Source organism: Cottoperca gobio, unplaced genomic scaffold (genome assembly GCF_900634415.1).
Source record: "Cottoperca gobio unplaced genomic scaffold, fCotGob3.1 fCotGob3_221arrow_ctg1, whole genome shotgun sequence".
Taxonomy (NCBI): domain Eukaryota; kingdom Metazoa; phylum Chordata; class Actinopteri; order Perciformes; family Bovichtidae; genus Cottoperca; species Cottoperca gobio.
Window position 1 is genome coordinate 92,000 of NW_021166854.1, and position 17,206 is coordinate 109,205.

Genomic DNA, 17,206 nt, shown 5'->3' on the forward strand with positions numbered 1-17,206 from the left:
ATAAATAAAATAAAAAGAGGAGCGTCTGTAAATCATAAACACAACTGTCAGCAGTGTTTCTCTAATGACACACACTGAAGGAGGTAAAAACGAGCAGCAGAGGTGTCAATGTTGTGTTTAAATGTTAAAACGTGTGCTTATTCAGGTGCTGCAGAGAGGTAGAGACAGGTTTAATGTCTCCTGTAATCACTGACTGACTGATTGTTGTGTAGTCAGTGATTGTTGTGTGTCGTCAGTGATTGTTGTGTAGTCAGTGATTGTTGTGTAGTCAGTGATTGTTGTGTGTCGTCAGTGATTGTTGTGTGTCGTCAGTGATTGTTGTGTAGTCAGCGATTGTTGTGTGTCGTCAGTGATTGTTGTGTAGTCAGTGATTGTTGTGTGTCGTCAGTGATTGTTGTGTGTCGTCAGTGATTGTTGTGTAGTCAGTGATTGTTGTGTGTCGTCAGTGATTGTTGTGTGTCGTCAGTGATTGTTGTGTAGTCAGTGATTGTTGTGTGTAGTCAGTGATTGTTGTGTGTAGTCAGTGATTGTTGTGTCGTGCTGCTGCAGGTTCACAACCTGCAGTTACCTGCTGCAGCATCACTCGCTCTGTTTCTATCACCACAACCAACCAGAGCAGTTTGATCTTCATTCAGTAAGGAAGCAGAAACAACAGTAATACAACATATTTATTGAATAAATAAAACAGTAATTCCCATAATGCATCACTGTTCACCCTCAGTCCTCTGGGTGTCGATCTCAACAACTCCCAGTATACAGTATGTCAAATGCAGTCTGCCAGAAATACCAGGATGTACTGCATCCAGTCTGCATCCAGCATTATGTCCTTATCCTGACCCACAATCCTTTGCACAGCAGACATACGAGAGAGAGGGTCAAGGCGCCATGAGCACACTGCATTTAACAGTACGCACTTTGTAAGCTGCAGTATGTACTAAAAGTAAAAGTATGAGGTTTGTAATGACCACGATACAGTCAGATCCCCCCCTCTTCATCAGCAGCAAACTCTCTGCAGGATAACTGGTTCACCTGAGAGACAGAGATCATTAGTGACACTTCATCAACTTATATCTGCTACACTGTGAGGGAAACACAGCCATACATGAATATCAACTTGTACTTTATAACTTTTAAATTATTTTTTTAATGACTTTTCATAACTTTAATAATTTTTTAATGACTTTTCATTATCCGTCCATCCATAGTCTACTGCTAATCTGGGGTCGGGTCGCGGGGGCAGCAGCTCCAGTAAGGAACCCCAAACTTTCCTTCACCGGGGCACATCCTCCAGCTCCGACTGGGGGATCCCGAGACGTTCCCAGTGAGGAGATATAATCTCTCCACCGAGTCCTGGGTCTTCCCCGGGGTCTCCTCCCAGCTGGACGTGCCTGGAACACCTCCCTAGGGAGGCGCCCAGGTGGCTCCTCACTAGATGAACCACCTCAACTGGCTCCTTTCAACGTAAAGGAGCAGCGGCTCTACTCCGAGTCTCTCACGGATGGCTGAGCTTCTCACCCTATCTCTAAGGGAGACGCCACCCGTCTGAGAAAACCCATTTCGGCCGCTTGTACCCGCAATCTCGTTCTTTCGGTCATGACCCAGCCTTCATGACCATAGGTGAGGGTAGGAACGAATATCGACCGGTATATTGAGAGCTTTGTCACAACAGTGCGGTAAAGCGACTGCAATACCTGCTCCGATTCTCCGGCCAATCTCTCGCTCCATCGTGCCCTCACTCACGAAGAAGACCCCGAGGTACTTGAACTCCTTCACTTGGGGTAATGGCTCATTCCCTACCCGGAGTAGGCAATCCACCGGTTTCCTGCTGAGAGCCATGGCCTCAGATTTAGAGGTGCTGATCCTCATCGCGAACCGATCCAGTGACTGCTGAAGGTCATAGACCGATGGTGCCATCACATACTGCCGAGTATCCGGACACAACTCTCGCTTTGGGCATACAGGGATTGGATGGCCCTAAGAAGTGACCCCCTCACTCCATACTCCCGCAGCACCTCCCACAGTATCACCCGGGGGACCCGTTCATACGCCTTCTCCAGATCCACAAAACACATGTAGACCGGATGGGCGTACTCCCAGGCCCCCTCCAGGATCCTTGTGAGAGTGAAGAGTTGGTCCGTTGTTCCACGACCAGGACGGAATCCGCATTGTTGATTAGGAGTGACAGCATCCATCCTACTTTGGCTGGAGCAGATCTCATATCCAATAATATTACAAAGTTTATTAGTGGACCTAATCCATGACAACCTGGAGTTGAGACCAGGAGACAGAGTTGCAGTCTTACACACTTCTCTGTGCTTCTTTCCGGGCAGTCACCCACTCAAATCCTCATAGTGACTGTGTCTGCCCCACGACCACTGAAACTAATCAAGTCTATGGTTAACAGAAGAGGAGTTATACATGAAAACATCATTAAAATAAAAACCACCGCTGCAAAAGTGCAACTAAATCGAAACATTAAATGTGGGCTCTTAAACATCAGATCTTTATCAACGAAAGCTGGATTGGTAAATGATTTAATATAATAATAATAATAATAATAATAATAATAATAATAATAATAATAATAATAATAATAATAATAAATTGTATTTGTAAAGCGCCTTTCAAAGCTAAAAGCAATCTCAAGGCGCTAAAATGCAGGACAACAACAACAGACATAAGATTTTACGGAAAGGCTTTTTTTGAAAAGAAAGGTTTTTAGGATCTTCTTGAAGGAGTCGGTGGCCTGTGGAGCCCTCAGGTGTTCTGGGAGGGAATTCCACAGGTGAGGAGCGGCTGAACAGAAGGCCCGATCGCCCATGCTGCAGAGCTTGGTCCTGGGGGGGTGGAGCAAAGTTTCTTTAGAGGAGCAGAGGTTGAGTGTGGAGATTTGTTGGGGGAGGAGTTCCTTGAGGTACGGAGGAGCATTTCCATGTATGCACTGATGGGTGAGGAGGGAGATGTTGTATTCGATCCTGAATGAGACAGGAAGCCAGTGGAGGGAGTGGAGAATGGGTGTGATGTGGTGATATTTCGCATTATTAATATCAGATAATAAGATTGATTTATTTTGTCTCACTGAAACCTGAGACATGAAGAATATGTCTAAATGAATCCACTCCACCTGGTCATATTAATGGAAACAATAAAGCCAGTTTTATTAGTTACTGTGTACCGCCCTCCTGGTCCGTATTCTAAAGTTCTATCTGAACTCTCAGAACTTTTATCAAGTTTAGTCCTTAAAACAGATAAAGTGATTATTGTAGGTGACTTTAATATTCATGTGGATGTTGATAGTGAGCCTTAATAATGCATTTATCTCAATATTAGATTCACTGGGTTCAGTCAGAGTGTACATGAACAACTCACTGTTTAAACCACACTCTGGACCTTGTTCTGGGATATGGTGTTGAAACTGAAAGTTTATTAGTGTGTCCACATAATCCTCTTTTATCAGAACATTTTAATAACTTCTGAAGTCCTGTTACTGGACTACAAGCCAGCAGGCAGAACATCCTACGCTCGATGTTTATCTGAAAGTGCTGTGACTAAATTTAAGGAAGTGATTCCATCAGCACTTAATTCAATACCAGGACTCAATATCAATATAATGGAGGACTCCAATGTTAACTTTAGCCCCTCCCACATTAATCATCTTGTTGATAGCGCTGCAGCCTGACTGCGAATAACACTGAGCGATCTCAATTTGTACGTGTTAACGATAAATCCTCCATGACAGCCAAAGTCAGTCTTGGAGTTCCGCAGGGTTCTGTACTTGGACCGATTCTATTCACCTTATATATGCTTCCTTTGGGCAATATTATAAGGAACCACTCTATAAACTTTCATTGTTATGCGGATGATACCCAATTATATCTATCAATTAAACCAGACGAAACCAATCAATTGGCTAAACTTCAAGCCTTAAGGACATAAAAACTCTGATGTTCTGCAACTTTTTGATGTTAAACAGACAAAACTGAAGTTATTATACTTGGCCCTAAACGCCTCCGAAACGCATTTTCTAATGACATAGAAGCTCTGGATGGCATTAACTTGGCCTCCAGCACCACTGTAAGGAATCTTGGCGTCATCTTTGATCAAGATCTGTCTTTTAACTCCCACATAAAACAAATCTCAAGGACTGCCTTCTTTCATCTACGTAACATTGCAAACATAAGAAACATCCTGTCTCAAAATGATGCAGAAAAACTAGTCCATGCATTTGTTACTTCAAGGCTGGATTACTGCAACTCATTGTTATCAGGTTGTCCCAAAAAGTCTCTTAAGACTCTTCAGTTGATCCAAAATGCAGCGGCACGTGTATTGACAAGAACAAGGAAACGGGTCATATTACTCCTGTATTAGCTGCTCTGCACTGGCTCCCGGTAAAATACAGAATATAATTCAAAATCCTTCTCCTGACTTACAAATCAATTAATGGTCAGGCTCCAGCATATCTTAAAGATCTCATAGTACCTTATAAACCAACTAGAGCAGTGGTCTTCACTATTTTTTACGTGAGAGCCACACTGATAGGACAAAGTCAATAGGAGAGCTACTTTTACCGCAAAGTATGAAAAGCATGTCTGCTTATTAATCTGTCATCCCATCCAGAACATACAATATGCAATGCAGCCAATACATTCATTAAAAGCAGGATTACCTTAATACTGGGATGATGTTGTCAAACTCTGCAAACAATATTTCTGCTGAAGCCAAAAAGCAGTTTCACAATCTTTGAGTCTGAGAAGTTTATTTGCCCGAGCCAAAATCCATGCGATCTCAAAAGATGCCTCAGTGAATCGTTCAGCTGTATTAGTTGTCCTGTGTTTGAGTCTTTGTTGTCCAGAAACAGAAGAAAGCTGCTCTATTTTTATCTTTTACTAATTTCACTTCCAGGTGCGTAAGTTTCGTTGAATTTTGGATGCGTCGTTTAGAAATGCGGCTCCAAATGACTTCGCTTGAAACCAGAGCGGGTTTGTTTGCATATTAAGAACAAAGGGTTCGACTCGTGGAGGACAAATACAAACTCCTCTGTCCACTTGTCTTGAATTTTCCTTTACTCGTCTTGTACGGCTCGTACCTTTCTTTTTTAACGGGAGCAGCTGTTGTCCAGCATCTTCCTCTCGACTCTGTGGTTTGATGCTCCAAAGACAAATCTTAATGTTCCTCGTGTGTCACGCTTTGTTTCTGTCCACCTGGTGTGCAACTCTTTAATAAGAAATCGATCCATTTTACGTCTGTAGAAACACACGCTAACTAGCATGTAATGGTGAAACGAGTTTTAATGAGCTTACGTTTATTTTTTTCTACACTAGCCCACCACGTATCTACCTGTTCAAGAGTACATTCGCCATTGTAGTGCTGACAGACCGCCAAAACTGGCAACTCCGCAGTGAGTCAGTGTTCCGGCCGAGCAAGTTTAAATATCTTGTTAATATCAATTATTTGTAGGCTAATAGAGCAGACACTTTCAGTGTTTTAATAGGTTATATGTAATAGCCCTGCTCATATCTATCACCCTTTATTTAGCCCACTGCCATGCGAGCCACCAATTAAAGCTTGGTGAGCCGCGCAATGAGTAACACTGAACTAGAGCATTGTGCTTCCAGACTGTAGGGTTACTTGTAGTTCCTAGAGTCTCTAAGAGTACAATGGGAGCCAGAGCCTTCAGCTATCAAGCTCTTCTCCAGTGGAACCAGCTTCCAGTTTGTGTTCGGGAGGCAGACACCCTCTCCACATTTAAGAGCAGGCTAAAGACTTTCCTTTTTGATAAAGCTTATAGTTAGGGCTGGCTCAGGTTTGCCCTGGATCAGCCCCTAGTTATGCTGCGATAGGCTTAGACTGCCGGGGGACACCTCCCTGCTCTCTTCCTTCTCGTCCTCTCTCCTCCCCTCCCTCTCTTCTTCTCCCTCTTTATCTGTATGCATTTATGTAAATGTATATTACTAACTCACCATCCGGGGCATCATCCCCAGAGTTTCTGTGTCTCATGTGGCAGGTTGCCACTGATAAAGTTTACGTCAGGATCAGGAATCGTGGCTGCGCCTGCTGCCCTGGTCCTGCTGGACACCGGGAAGCCTTTTTGACATTTTCCTGGATTCATCCATACTTTCTCTTTTTTCAACACAACATAATTTCTGTCAAATGTTGTATTTGTACTATGTTGTTTATCCTGTACACACGACATCTATTGCACGTCTGTCCGTCCTGGGAGAGGGATCTCTCCTCAGTCTCTCCCTAAGGTTTCTTCCATTTTTCCCCCTTTAATTATGGGGTTTCTTTTAGGAAGTTTTTCCTTGTGCGATGTGAGGGTCTAAGGACAGAGGGTCTAAGGACAGAGGGTCTGAGGACAGAGGGTGTCGTATCCTGTACAGTCTGTAAAGCACACTGAGACAAATGTATAATTTGTGATATTGGGGGTTGCTCCTCCTCAATCAGAGGTTCGACTATCGGCCGAACCCTCCTTTACAGTACTTGGAGTAGACTTTACCAGGTAGGCTGAAAAGTGTGGTACCCCTATAAATGGCACACTCTGGTCCCCCTTTTTGAATAGGGGAACCACCACCCCGTTCTGCCACCCCCTAGGCACTGTCCCAGACTGTCACGCAATGTTCACGAGGCGTGTCAACCAAGACAGCCCCTCAACACCCAAAGCCTTCAGCATTTCTGGATGGATCTCACCAACCCCTTCGACTTTGCTACTGTGGAGTTGTTTAACTACCTCAGTGACCTCCATCAGGGAAATTGACGATGGTCCCGCAAAGTTTTCCCGCAAGTGCTCCTTCCACCGCCCGATAACCTTCTCAGTCGAAGTCAGCAGGGTCCCACCCTTGCTGTACACAGCTTGGATGGTTCCCCGCTTCCCCCTCCTGAGGTGCTGGACGGTTTTCCAGAAGCACCTTGGTGCCGACCGAAAGTCCTTCTCCATAGCTTCTCCGAACTTCTCCCACACACTCTGCTTTGCCTCGGCAGAGGCTGCTGCCCTTCGAGTCCGTCGGTACCCTGCAACTGTTTCCGGAGTCCTCCCGGATAACATAACCCGGAAGGACTCCTTCTTCAGTCGGACGGCTTCCCTGACCACCAGGGTCCACCACGGTGCTCGAGGGTTACCGCCCCTTGAGGCACCTAAGACCTTGAGACCACAGCTCCTCATCGCAGGCAATAGGTTTTGAACACCGCCCACTCAGGTTCAATGCCCCCAACCTCCACAGGGATGTCTGAAAAGCAGTTCACCCGTTTGGGCTTACCAGGTCTGTCCAGAGTCTTCCCCCACCCCTTGATCCAACTCCGCCCCTCTCTTCACCCTAGTGTCCAAAACATGTGGCCTCAGATCAGATGATACGATCACAAAATCGATCATTGACCTTTGGCCTAGGGTGCTCTGGTACCACGTGCACTTATGAGCATCCTTATGTTCGAACACGTGTTTGTTATGGCCTGTTATGCCATGACTGGCACAGAAGTCCAACAACAAACGACTGTTCAGGTTTAGATCAGGGTTCCTCCCAATCACGCCTCTCCAGGTGTCTCCATCGTTTCCAACGTGCGCGTTGAAGTCTCCCAGCAAGACTACGGAGTCCCCTACTGGAGCCCCCTGCAGGGCTCCATTCAGGGTCTCCAAGAAGGCCGAATACTCCAAACTGCTGTTTGTGAGTAAACCCACACCCGCCCGACGCCTCACATCTTGGGCAACTCCGGAGAAGAATAGAGTCCAACCCCTATCCAGGAGTACGGTTCCAGAGCCAAGACTGTGCGTAGTGGTAAGCCCCACCAGATCCAACTGACGGGGGCACCGGCTTCCTCCGGGAAGGGTCTCTCCTTCTCTTTCCCTCTGTTTCAAGTCGTTTTGATTATTTATTTAAAATTACTTTTTAAACACATTTTTCTTTATTAAAATGTTATTTCTTTATTACTTTAATAAAATGTTTAATGATTTATCTAATTTTTAGTAATTTTTCTATGACTTTTTATCACTTTTTAAAATAACCATTTAATGATTTTTTTAATTACTGTTTTAATTACTTTTTAACGATTTGTTATGACTTTTTATGATTTCTTTACTCTTATTTCTATGACTTTTTTCTGGAGCCTGCACATTAAGATGTTTCCAGCTCGACACCAAACTGCAGCTCTTTGAGTTCATTCACAAAGAAGGTTACAGACAGCGTGACGGAGGAACAGGTGAGTTTACCTGCAGGAGGCCTTCAGTGTGCTCAGGGAGGAGTTGATCTGAGCTCTGTTTCACCTCCACCATCACTTTCCCATCACCTGCAGACACAGTGATAACATGAAGCATCAGCAGGTGTGCACGTGACCAGCAGCAGGTGTGCACATGACCAGCAGCAGTTGTGTCTTTGTACCGAGCAGGATGAGCAGGACTGCACTGAAGGCCTGGACCAGAGCTCGCTCTCTCACAGCCCGCTGCAGCTGAACACGCTTTTGCAGCATAACCTCTGGACCTGCAGAGGAACCAGCTCTTTAAATCACTTCATTTATACCAATTCAATTCATTTAATGTCATTTTTAAAATGTCAGTCAAACTTCTCAGCACGTGAAGCTGTCTGTCCTCACCTGTACAGGTGAAGCTCTCTGTCCTCACCTGTACAGGTGAAGCTGTCTGTCCTCACCGCTCTGTCCTTACCTGTGCAAGTGAAGCTGTCCTCCATCACTGCTGCTGCTCTGGTGCTCCGTGTGTGTCGGGGGAAGCAGAGCTGCAGCAGGCAGCCAAACCTCAGCCTCCTCCGCGTGCCTCCACCGTCCTCCTCACCTTCTTCTTCTTCGTTGGTGAGCTCCTTAATCTGAGGACAGACAAGAAGTCACCTGCTGTCTCACTAACTCACCTGTATGTACAGGTGTGTGTGTTGGACTCACTGTGATGATGTCAGAGGTCCAGCCATTGAATCCCAGACAGTGATTGGCCAGATCCACGCAGCGGGCGTGGCTCAGAGGCCTGCAGCCAGACAGGAACTGTTTGGACTGTTTGGAGCTCAGCCTCACCTGAACACACACACACACACACACAATCCTAAATGTTTAATTTAAAGGTTTGTTCTGCATCTAACTGAATTAGAACTGCACTGTGAGGAGACAAACTCAGACTTTTGATGAGTTTTATTTTGTAGGAGAGCATTTTAACTGCATGTTTGTACGTTAATAAATCTGTTTATATGCTAAATCTGAACGTAAGACCGCAGCGCGTCTGATAAATTGCAGAAAATCAACTTTATTGTGAAAAACTCTCTTGGCTTGTTTAGTTTTGTCACTGCTGTCGTGAGAACCTTCTGCGTCCAGGACAAACACGTTGAGATGAAAGCATTGTGAGATATTTGGTTGAGTCCCCTCTGGTGAGCTGTGATGCAGCTCATTTTTAGGGCTTTTATTGTGAAAGGTGAGACTATAAAGTTAAAGTTAAAGCCTTTTATTGTCATTATACAAAAAGTACAACGAGATAAAAACAAAGTTCTCACATTAAACAGATTATTAATTATTTTTATAGATTTGTCTCTCCTCGTCCGTCTCCTCCAGCACATTGCATGATGGGATATCGTGCTCGGTTAGTGACCATCGCCTTACTTCCCGATGCATTGTGGGATATCTTGAGTCTACTACGGTCTCAGCACTTAATAATCACGATGGACCGACGATCGGACACTTCCTGTGACGCACCTTGAGAGCGGCGCTGTGCAGCAGCGGGCGTCCATCTGTCTGCCGCTGAGCCTCTGAGGCCTGAGCTGCAGAGTAGAACTTGACGAGGGCGTAGAAGCCGGGTGGGTGGAGAGGGGCGTTAGGACAAACCTTCAGCAGGTAGAGAGGACCGAAGGACGAGAAGACGTCGTGCAGCCCAGCCTGCGGGGAATACGCCCAAATATGTAACTCACAGATATCATGAAGCTTCCCCACTTCATGACTCACATCAACACAAGTTTATATTACAAGTGTTTAATATGTACATGAGGCGTTATGTAATGTAGCTGTGGAGAGTTTACATCTACACACACACACACACACACTCTCATGTTCTCATGTTTCCTCTCCTCTGGTATAAATAGCTTAAAGCAGGGGTGGGGAACCTCCGGCCCTCGAGGTAATTCATAAACGCACGCAAAAAACACAAAATAATCTAGTCGGCAATAGAACAAATCGTCTGCCTGTTTTTCCTGGCCACGGTCAGGGTCCTTGAACACAACACGAGCGGAACGTGTCATCACGTGGTCACGTCAAACTTCAATATTAAACGGGACGGTCGTTAACATCAGGGAACGTGGCGTGGCGAGTGTGAACAAGAGAAAGGTGGATGAACGCTCAAACGATTATTTCTTTGTGGAAGTAAAAGCAGTGTGTCTAGTTTGTGCGTCATTACTGCACGAGACATGCCGAACTGCACGCGCTGAGAGGACGAGTGTTTGGGTAACGTCTTCGGTGGAGTTCGGCCCAACAAGCAGCTCTGCAGAGCCGAACACACGTGGACAGATGGAGAGGTGGAAGATGTTCCCGTTGTGGGACTAATAAAGGATTTAAGCTTAAAGACGATGTGCAGAGGGTATGAGTTCAAGAATTAGTACGGCCCAAGAAGGATGTTGTAAAAAATACAATGGCCCTTGATAGGAAAAAGGTTCTCCCTGATCTAAAGTCTCAAAGTCTGAGCAGAGCATGAAGAACATGTTTGTGTTTGGCCACAATGACACACTTCAGTGTCTGATGTTTGAGCTGCAGGGGGACTCACGTAGATCTGAGCCTCGCTGTGAGACGGCGGGACGTCCCACACAAACACAGTCTTGTTGTTCTCCACAGGAACTTTAAACTCCAGGATGTCGACCTCCATCACGAGACAGAAGAGCCTGCACCAAACTGCCCTATCAAAGTCTGACATTACAGATTACAATATATGAACATTGACTTATTAACTGTGTCTCACTCTTAAAAAAGGACAAGAATGTCCACGTCCATAAACTGCAGACAACATATTAAATATTAATATTATTTTAAATGTTTCAACTTCAGTCCTGATCAGAACTACACATATTCACTTTCACAATGTAACCCTTTAAATGTTTGTTTACATGATACCACTGTTTTATCTAAGTACAGCTGAAACATATTGTGGTAAAGGATTAATATTTATGGAGATCTGCTGTAATACTAAATGTGTGACTGATATATAATATACTTTGTGCAGGAAACCATGGAAACAGCAGGTGTTTGTCCCAAACAAAAAGCTGAAAATAGTAAAAAGTTCAATTCTGATCCAGAGCTCCAGATTTAATTATTTATTAATATTGATATAATTACATTCTGCATTAATGGCTTTAATGGAGACATCTCTGCTATACCGTGATCCCGTCAGTTTACAGAAACACTCCCGGTGTATTGTATATATAAAATAAGACATTCATGGGTACACAGGATCAGATGATTTGATCTTGTGTACAGAAACAATAAACTAAAGTTAAGAAAGAAAATATCGCTCCTCACACAGAACGTGTCTCCGGTAACCGGTAACCGGCCGCTGCTGCTCCGGTAACCGGTAACCGGCCGCTGCTGCTCCGGTAACCGGCCGCTGCTGCTCCGGTAACCGGTAACCGGCCGCTGCTGCTCCGGTAACCGGTAACCGGCCGCTGCTGCTCCGGTAAAGAAGATTTTACTCACCGACGCTTCCGTCTCCATGAAATAAACACAGTTTACCGCGCTTCCAGTGAGGGGCGGGATCTGCTATGGGAACCAATGACGAAGCAGACGGAAGTGACGGCATCTCCATCGGGCCAATCACGGCTCATTATTCACTTAGTTTCTATATTTAATAGTCTTTAACAGTCTTTTTAATTCAGATTGTGTTTGAAGAGCTTCTGATGAAACTATTAAAGTGAAGAGTTGTTATAACATCATAAAGATTATTAGTTTATTCCTGCTCTGGTTTTCACTTCATCAACTTGTTAATGTTTTGACGATCAATACAGTTTAATTTGATCTGACGTCATATATTTTAATTTTATATTTTTAAAATCTTTATTAAAAAAAGGTTTTAAATATAGAAAACATTGTAGACATGTACTCAACACAATGGTGCAGAGAAACATGAATATTAATTTAAATGAAAGTAATTATTAAAAGAATAGAATTGGGATGAATAACCTTATTATAAAAATACCATGTGAAAGTTGTATTGCTTTGTAAAATAAATATATTCTTTAAATTCAGATAAAATCCTTTTGTTACGTTGCATTAATGTAAAATGTTCTGTATGTATGTAATATTAATCCTGTTAGTGTGTAATGATATTCTTATGATTACTTTTACACCATGTTTAATATTTAATAATAATACCAAGTGTGTTTGTTTTCAATATGAAGGCATTTGGAGCAGTATTTATAATATATATTTGCTATATAAATATAAATATTGAAATTGTTGTTATTACCTCATAGATGATATGTTCAGGTATGACGTCACAGTGTTGCATCAACAGTTTTCTCGACGGATAGAAAGTGAAAACGAGGCTGACGTCGGCAGCAACTCATTTCCGGAGAAAAGGATGAGATGACGCCTTCAGAATGAAAGCACACGATGTTTAACACCAGACTTGGTGGTTTACAATCTTTCTGTTGTGTGTCTGTAAACATTTAAATCACACACAAACACTCAGTTTCACGTCTGTTCAGTAAAAATGTGGATCTCTACTGTTCTGTTGGGGAAGTCAAGAAGTGTCATCTTTTATTTTGTAGAGCGTCTTCCCGTGCCACAGGTCTTCCGGGGCAGCAAGGTTTGGAAAATGAAAGTAAAAAAAAAGAAAAGTGAAGGGACTTCCACATCAAACAATAAAATACTCCCAAATTAACAGACACCAAATACTTTAAATTAATTTAATTAAAATGTAATAAACATTAAGTGATTGAATGATATTAAATAATTAAATAAATAGAGTAATTAATTCAAATTAAATGATTATTACATAATACTCATTATAATCTTTAGTATAATAAAGTTTCATGATCTGATGCTGTTTTTCATTTTCAAAGGCTGATTCTGCAGTTTTTACTAATTATCTTTAAACTTTTCAGTTATCATCTGAAAATTAAGGATTAAGATAAACTTTTAAAGATTGACTGACATATCAGCAGAAACAATCATAAAACATGTATAAATAACTACAACTCTGAAGTTTTACTTCCATTTTATACTTCTACTGCACAACAGTGTGTATTGTTCAATCTGCACATTTATGAAAGCTGCAGTTTGAAACCTTAACTTTGACTTTCAGTCGTAAATGTGCAGAAAGATTAAAAAGTCATTTTGATGATAATACTTTGTGTGTGAGTGTATTTTTACTTGGTGTGTGTGTGTGTGTGTCTGTGTGTGTGTGTGTGTGTGTGTGTGTGTGTGTGTGTGTGTGTGTGTGTGTGTGTGTGTGTGTGTGGAAAGGGAAAGTGGGAATTTCTGTCTTTCACTCTGCTCTGGATAAAAGTCTCAGATCAGCAGCATGTTGGAGAAACACACACTGACCCTGAAGCCACCATCATCATCTTCATCACAGCTTCATCATGAGCTTCTGGCCCGGCCGGCTTCTCGTCCTCTCCCTGACCTCTGCGCTCTGCTGTGATTGGCTCTCACACTACGGTCAACTGAGCAACAAATCTTTGACGCTCATCGATCGCATGGTGAGTACACACACACACACACACACACACACAGACACTCATATATTTCATAAAATGTAACCATAGCAAGAACAACAAAGTTATAAAGTTATAAAGTTATAAAGTTATAAGTGAATAAAGTTAATTAAGTTAATTAAGTTAATAAAGTTTATAAAGTTATAAAGTTAATAAAGTTAATAAAGTTAATAAAGTTAAAAAGCTTATCAAGTCAGATGAGCAAGTGAAGGAAATTTCAGAATAAAAATCAGAGCAATGAATGATTAAAGAGAATAAAAACATCTCAAACAGATGATGTGTGACGGAGAGAAATCTGTGAGCTGAACTGAATAAATAAAGTGTGTGATGTGGTGAAATAAAGCGGCGTCTGTTATCCGTCTTTATGTTTCAGGGCGGAGAGCTGACTGAAGAAGAGAATCCACTTTCCTTTCCAAACAGATTCTACAGACGCATAAGGAACAAAGGGGTAAACAATCAGTCTTTCCGACACTTCCACTTAATTTAGTGTTTCAAATTAAACTGCCACTTCAACTTCTTACATATCTTTCATTTAAACCAGGGGTGGGGAACCTCCGGCCTCCGGGCCGTATACGGCCCACGAGACCATTTGACCTCGAGGTCATTCGTAAAATGCACAAAAAAAAAATCCACTAGCAAAAAAACTAGACGGGCGACTGATTGTTTTGGCCAAGGTCAGGGTCCCTGAACACAACACGAGTGAAACATGTTATCACGTGGTCACGTCATGTCAAACTTCAATTTTAAACGAGACGGTCGTTGACATCAGTGAACGCAGCGTGGCGAGTGTAAAGAAGAGAAAGCTGGATGCAGAATGTCGCACTTTCCAGGAGAAATGGACGAACGATTATTTCTCTGTGGAAGTTAAAGGCCAGTGAGTCTAGTTTGTGCGGACGTACTTGCGGTGATTCAAAATAATCTAGAGCGTCATTACACCGCGAGACATGTCAAACTGCACGAGCTGAAAGGACGAGTGCGTTTGGATAAAGTTAACGCTCTTCGGCGGAGTTTGTCCCAACAAGCAGCTCTCTGCAGAGCGGAACATAAACACATGGAGAGGTAGACCCCCACACCAAGAACAGACTGTTCCACCACTGCTGTGCAATACTCACTTTATTTATATCAACCACTTGGTACTTATATTATGTTTTATTCTATTTAATTATTGTTTACTGCCTTTTTACTTTATATGTTCTTTTGCTGTGACAAGATACATTTCCCCGTTGTGGGACTAATAAAGGATTTCTGATAAAAGATAGAAGATACAGGATACAAAAGTTGCTTTTTTGCATTTAGCATATAAGAAAGGTGAAATGAATGGGCTGTGCAGAGGTTATGAGTTCAATAATTAGCACGGCCCTTGAAGGATGTTGTAAAAAACAAAATGGCCCTTGATAGGAAAAAGGTCCCACCCCTGATTTAAACTGACACTTTAGCTTCTTTCATCTCTTGTTCTTTAAACTACCACTTCAGCTTCTTTCAGTTATTCAGATGTTTTAACTACAGATGTTCACTTCAGATAATTGATAATATTATCCACATGTTTACATCGACTTACTTCAGGACATGTTGATGACATCAGCTCGGTCGGCCAATCAGAGAGCTACAATTCTCACCTGTGTGTGTCTCTGCAGGTGGTGTCTCAGCTTGTTTTCATCAGAGACAGCCTGAAATTAATCGCTAATCTCTTTGAACACGCCAACCTCTCCGCCGCCAACTGGGATAACGACACGACCGAGAATTTCCTCACAATCATCGACAGACAGATAGATGAACTCGATAGCTGTGTGAGTAAAGAGACACTTCAACTGCTTTCAGCTTTTTAACTGATGCTTAAAGTCCTTTAACTAACACTTCAACTAACACTTCAACAACTAACACTTCAACGAACACTTCAACAACTAACACTTCAACTAACAGTTCAACAACTAACACTTCAACTAACACTTTGAGTAAGACTTCAACTAACACTTCAACTAACACTTTGAGTAAGACTTCAACTAACACTTCAACTAACACTTCAACTTACACTTCAACTACCACTTCGACTAACCCTTCAACTAACAGTTCAACAACTAACACTTCAACTAACACTTTGAGTAAGACTTCAACTAACACTTCAACTAACACTTCAACTAACACTTCAACTTACACTTCAACTACCACTTCGACTAACCCTTCAACTAACAGTTCAACAACTAACACTTCAACTGCTTTAGACACTTTGGATCAACTGATACTTCAACTCCTTTTAGTGCTTTCACTTTAAAATCAAGTTTACCTTCAGACACCGCTTCATCTCCTTTCATATCTTCCACAAATACGATTTAAACATCATATATATTGAAGCGTCTCTCCACAAAATCTGACCGTGTTTTTGTTGCAGGTGTCGACTAACAGAACGGCCAACAGCCAGCTGGAGAAATATTACAAGAGGCTGGAGAGGAGTACTGTGCAGCGCAGGGTGAGTACTCTGCAATACTGTGTGCACAGCAGTATTAGTACACTGACTGTGTATCTGTATGTGTACAGTAGTATTAGTACACTGACTGTGAATTTGTACAGGGGGGCAGCGCTGCGTCCTGGGAGCTGCTCAGGAAGGACACTAAACGCCACCTGGTGCTGCTGGACATGTTGGTGAACTCCATCAGAGCTCCTGCTGCAGTCGGCAGGAGGCGCTCTGCTGCTCACTGACTGTTCTCTCTGTGAGAATATTTATTATTTATTATTTATATATACCTATTTATGAACAAACGTATTTATTTTACATTCTGCTTTTACTTGAAAATATTTTGATAACTGACAATAAAGATATTTCATGAAGCTCATCTTCGAAGTGTCAATCTTTAAGAGGTGTCATCTGATGAGCTCTTATGGAAACCTTCCCTCTGAAAGCCTCACGTCTGTAGTTTGTGGAGCTAAAGTCCCACCAGGCTCATTTTATACAGAGCTCAACTTATAAAGTGGTGTCACTACAAAGAAACGTCTGCTGTGGAACATCATCACACGACTTCACTCACTGACCTCTGTTCAGCAGAAACATCCACACACAACATGTTAGAAGAGACTCGTGTGTATCCAGAGAACTTCATTCAGAGATGTGCAGGTCAGGGGACGGGGGGTGAACTTCCAGCTCTTTCTGTCACAGCAGGCAGAAATGCAGCGCACAGGGGTCACCAACCTTTGTGATACTGAGAGCTACTTCAAGGTACTGAATAATACGAAGGGCTAATAATATTATCATTAATAATAATAATCATTAATAAATATTCATATATGTGAAGAGACTGTCTTATCACATGTTAATGTTAATTATTCCTCACAATGATTATTAACAATGATTTACCATGGTGGGAAACAGATATATTTAAACATGCAACATTATTTATGTTCTCAATCTATTTCAACATTTGAAAGTCAGAGTTATCACATCTCTGATATCTTTGTAAATATCTTTATTGACAGTTTTGTATTGTTGAGGAAAAAGATGAAGAACTCGGAGCTTGAATGTCGAATCAAAACAGCATCTTCTA

At 42.4% G+C, this 17,206-nt stretch overlaps 2 protein-coding genes across 3 annotated transcripts; one reads left to right on the plus strand and one right to left on the minus strand.

Annotated features, from left to right (window-relative positions):
• Positions 1 to 650: 650 nt before the first annotated feature.
• On the minus strand, positions 651 to 11,701 carry rdm1 (RAD52 motif containing 1). 2 transcript variants are annotated; one of them, XM_029426656.1, is made up of 8 exons: positions 11,653 to 11,701; positions 10,730 to 10,869; positions 9,673 to 9,852; positions 8,878 to 9,003; positions 8,648 to 8,804; positions 8,367 to 8,465; positions 8,198 to 8,274; positions 651 to 1,029 (listed from the first exon to the last, which is right to left on the minus strand). In XM_029426656.1, the coding sequence occupies exons 2-8, from the start codon at positions 10,826 to 10,828 to the stop codon at positions 976 to 978; spliced, it is 792 nt and encodes a 263-aa protein (XP_029282516.1). In that variant the 5' UTR covers positions 10,829 to 10,869; positions 11,653 to 11,701; the 3' UTR covers positions 651 to 975. The 2 variants fall into 2 exon arrangements, with proteins under 2 accessions (XP_029282516.1, XP_029282517.1); XM_029426657.1 differs by having other exon boundaries at positions 11,479 to 11,683.
• Positions 11,702 to 13,541: 1,840 nt separating this feature from the next.
• LOC115004918 (interferon a3-like) lies at positions 13,542 to 16,367 on the plus strand. Its single transcript, XM_029426658.1, has 5 exons — positions 13,542 to 13,658; positions 14,047 to 14,121; positions 15,308 to 15,460; positions 16,060 to 16,137; positions 16,239 to 16,367. The coding sequence occupies exons 1-5, from the start codon at positions 13,542 to 13,544 to the stop codon at positions 16,365 to 16,367; spliced, it is 552 nt and encodes a 183-aa protein (XP_029282518.1).
• Positions 16,368 to 17,206: the final 839 nt, after the last annotated feature.

Bases quoted from the DNA above. Each gene is read 5' to 3' on its own strand.
- LOC115004918 (XM_029426658.1), top strand. From the start codon at position 13,542: ATGAGCTTCTGGCCCGGCCGGCTTCTCGTCCTCTCCCTGACCTCTGCG. The intron at 14,122-15,307 runs GTAAACAATCAG...GTGTCTCTGCAG, and splicing joins GACGCATAAGGAACAAAGGG to GTGGTGTCTCAGCTTGTTTT. The intron at 16,138-16,238 runs GTGAGTACTCTG...GAATTTGTACAG, and splicing joins GGAGTACTGTGCAGCGCAGG to GGGGGCAGCGCTGCGTCCTG.
- rdm1 (XM_029426656.1), bottom strand. From the start codon at position 10,828: ATGGAGGTCGACATCCTGGAGTTTAAAGTTCCTGTGGAGAACAACAAG. The intron at 8,275-8,366 runs GTACAAAGACAC...CTGTGTCTGCAG, and splicing joins AGTCCTGCTCATCCTGCTCG to GTGATGGGAAAGTGATGGTG. The intron at 1,030-8,197 runs GTAAACTCACCT...TCTGTCTCTCAG, and splicing joins ACACTGAAGGCCTCCTGCAG to GTGAACCAGTTATCCTGCAG.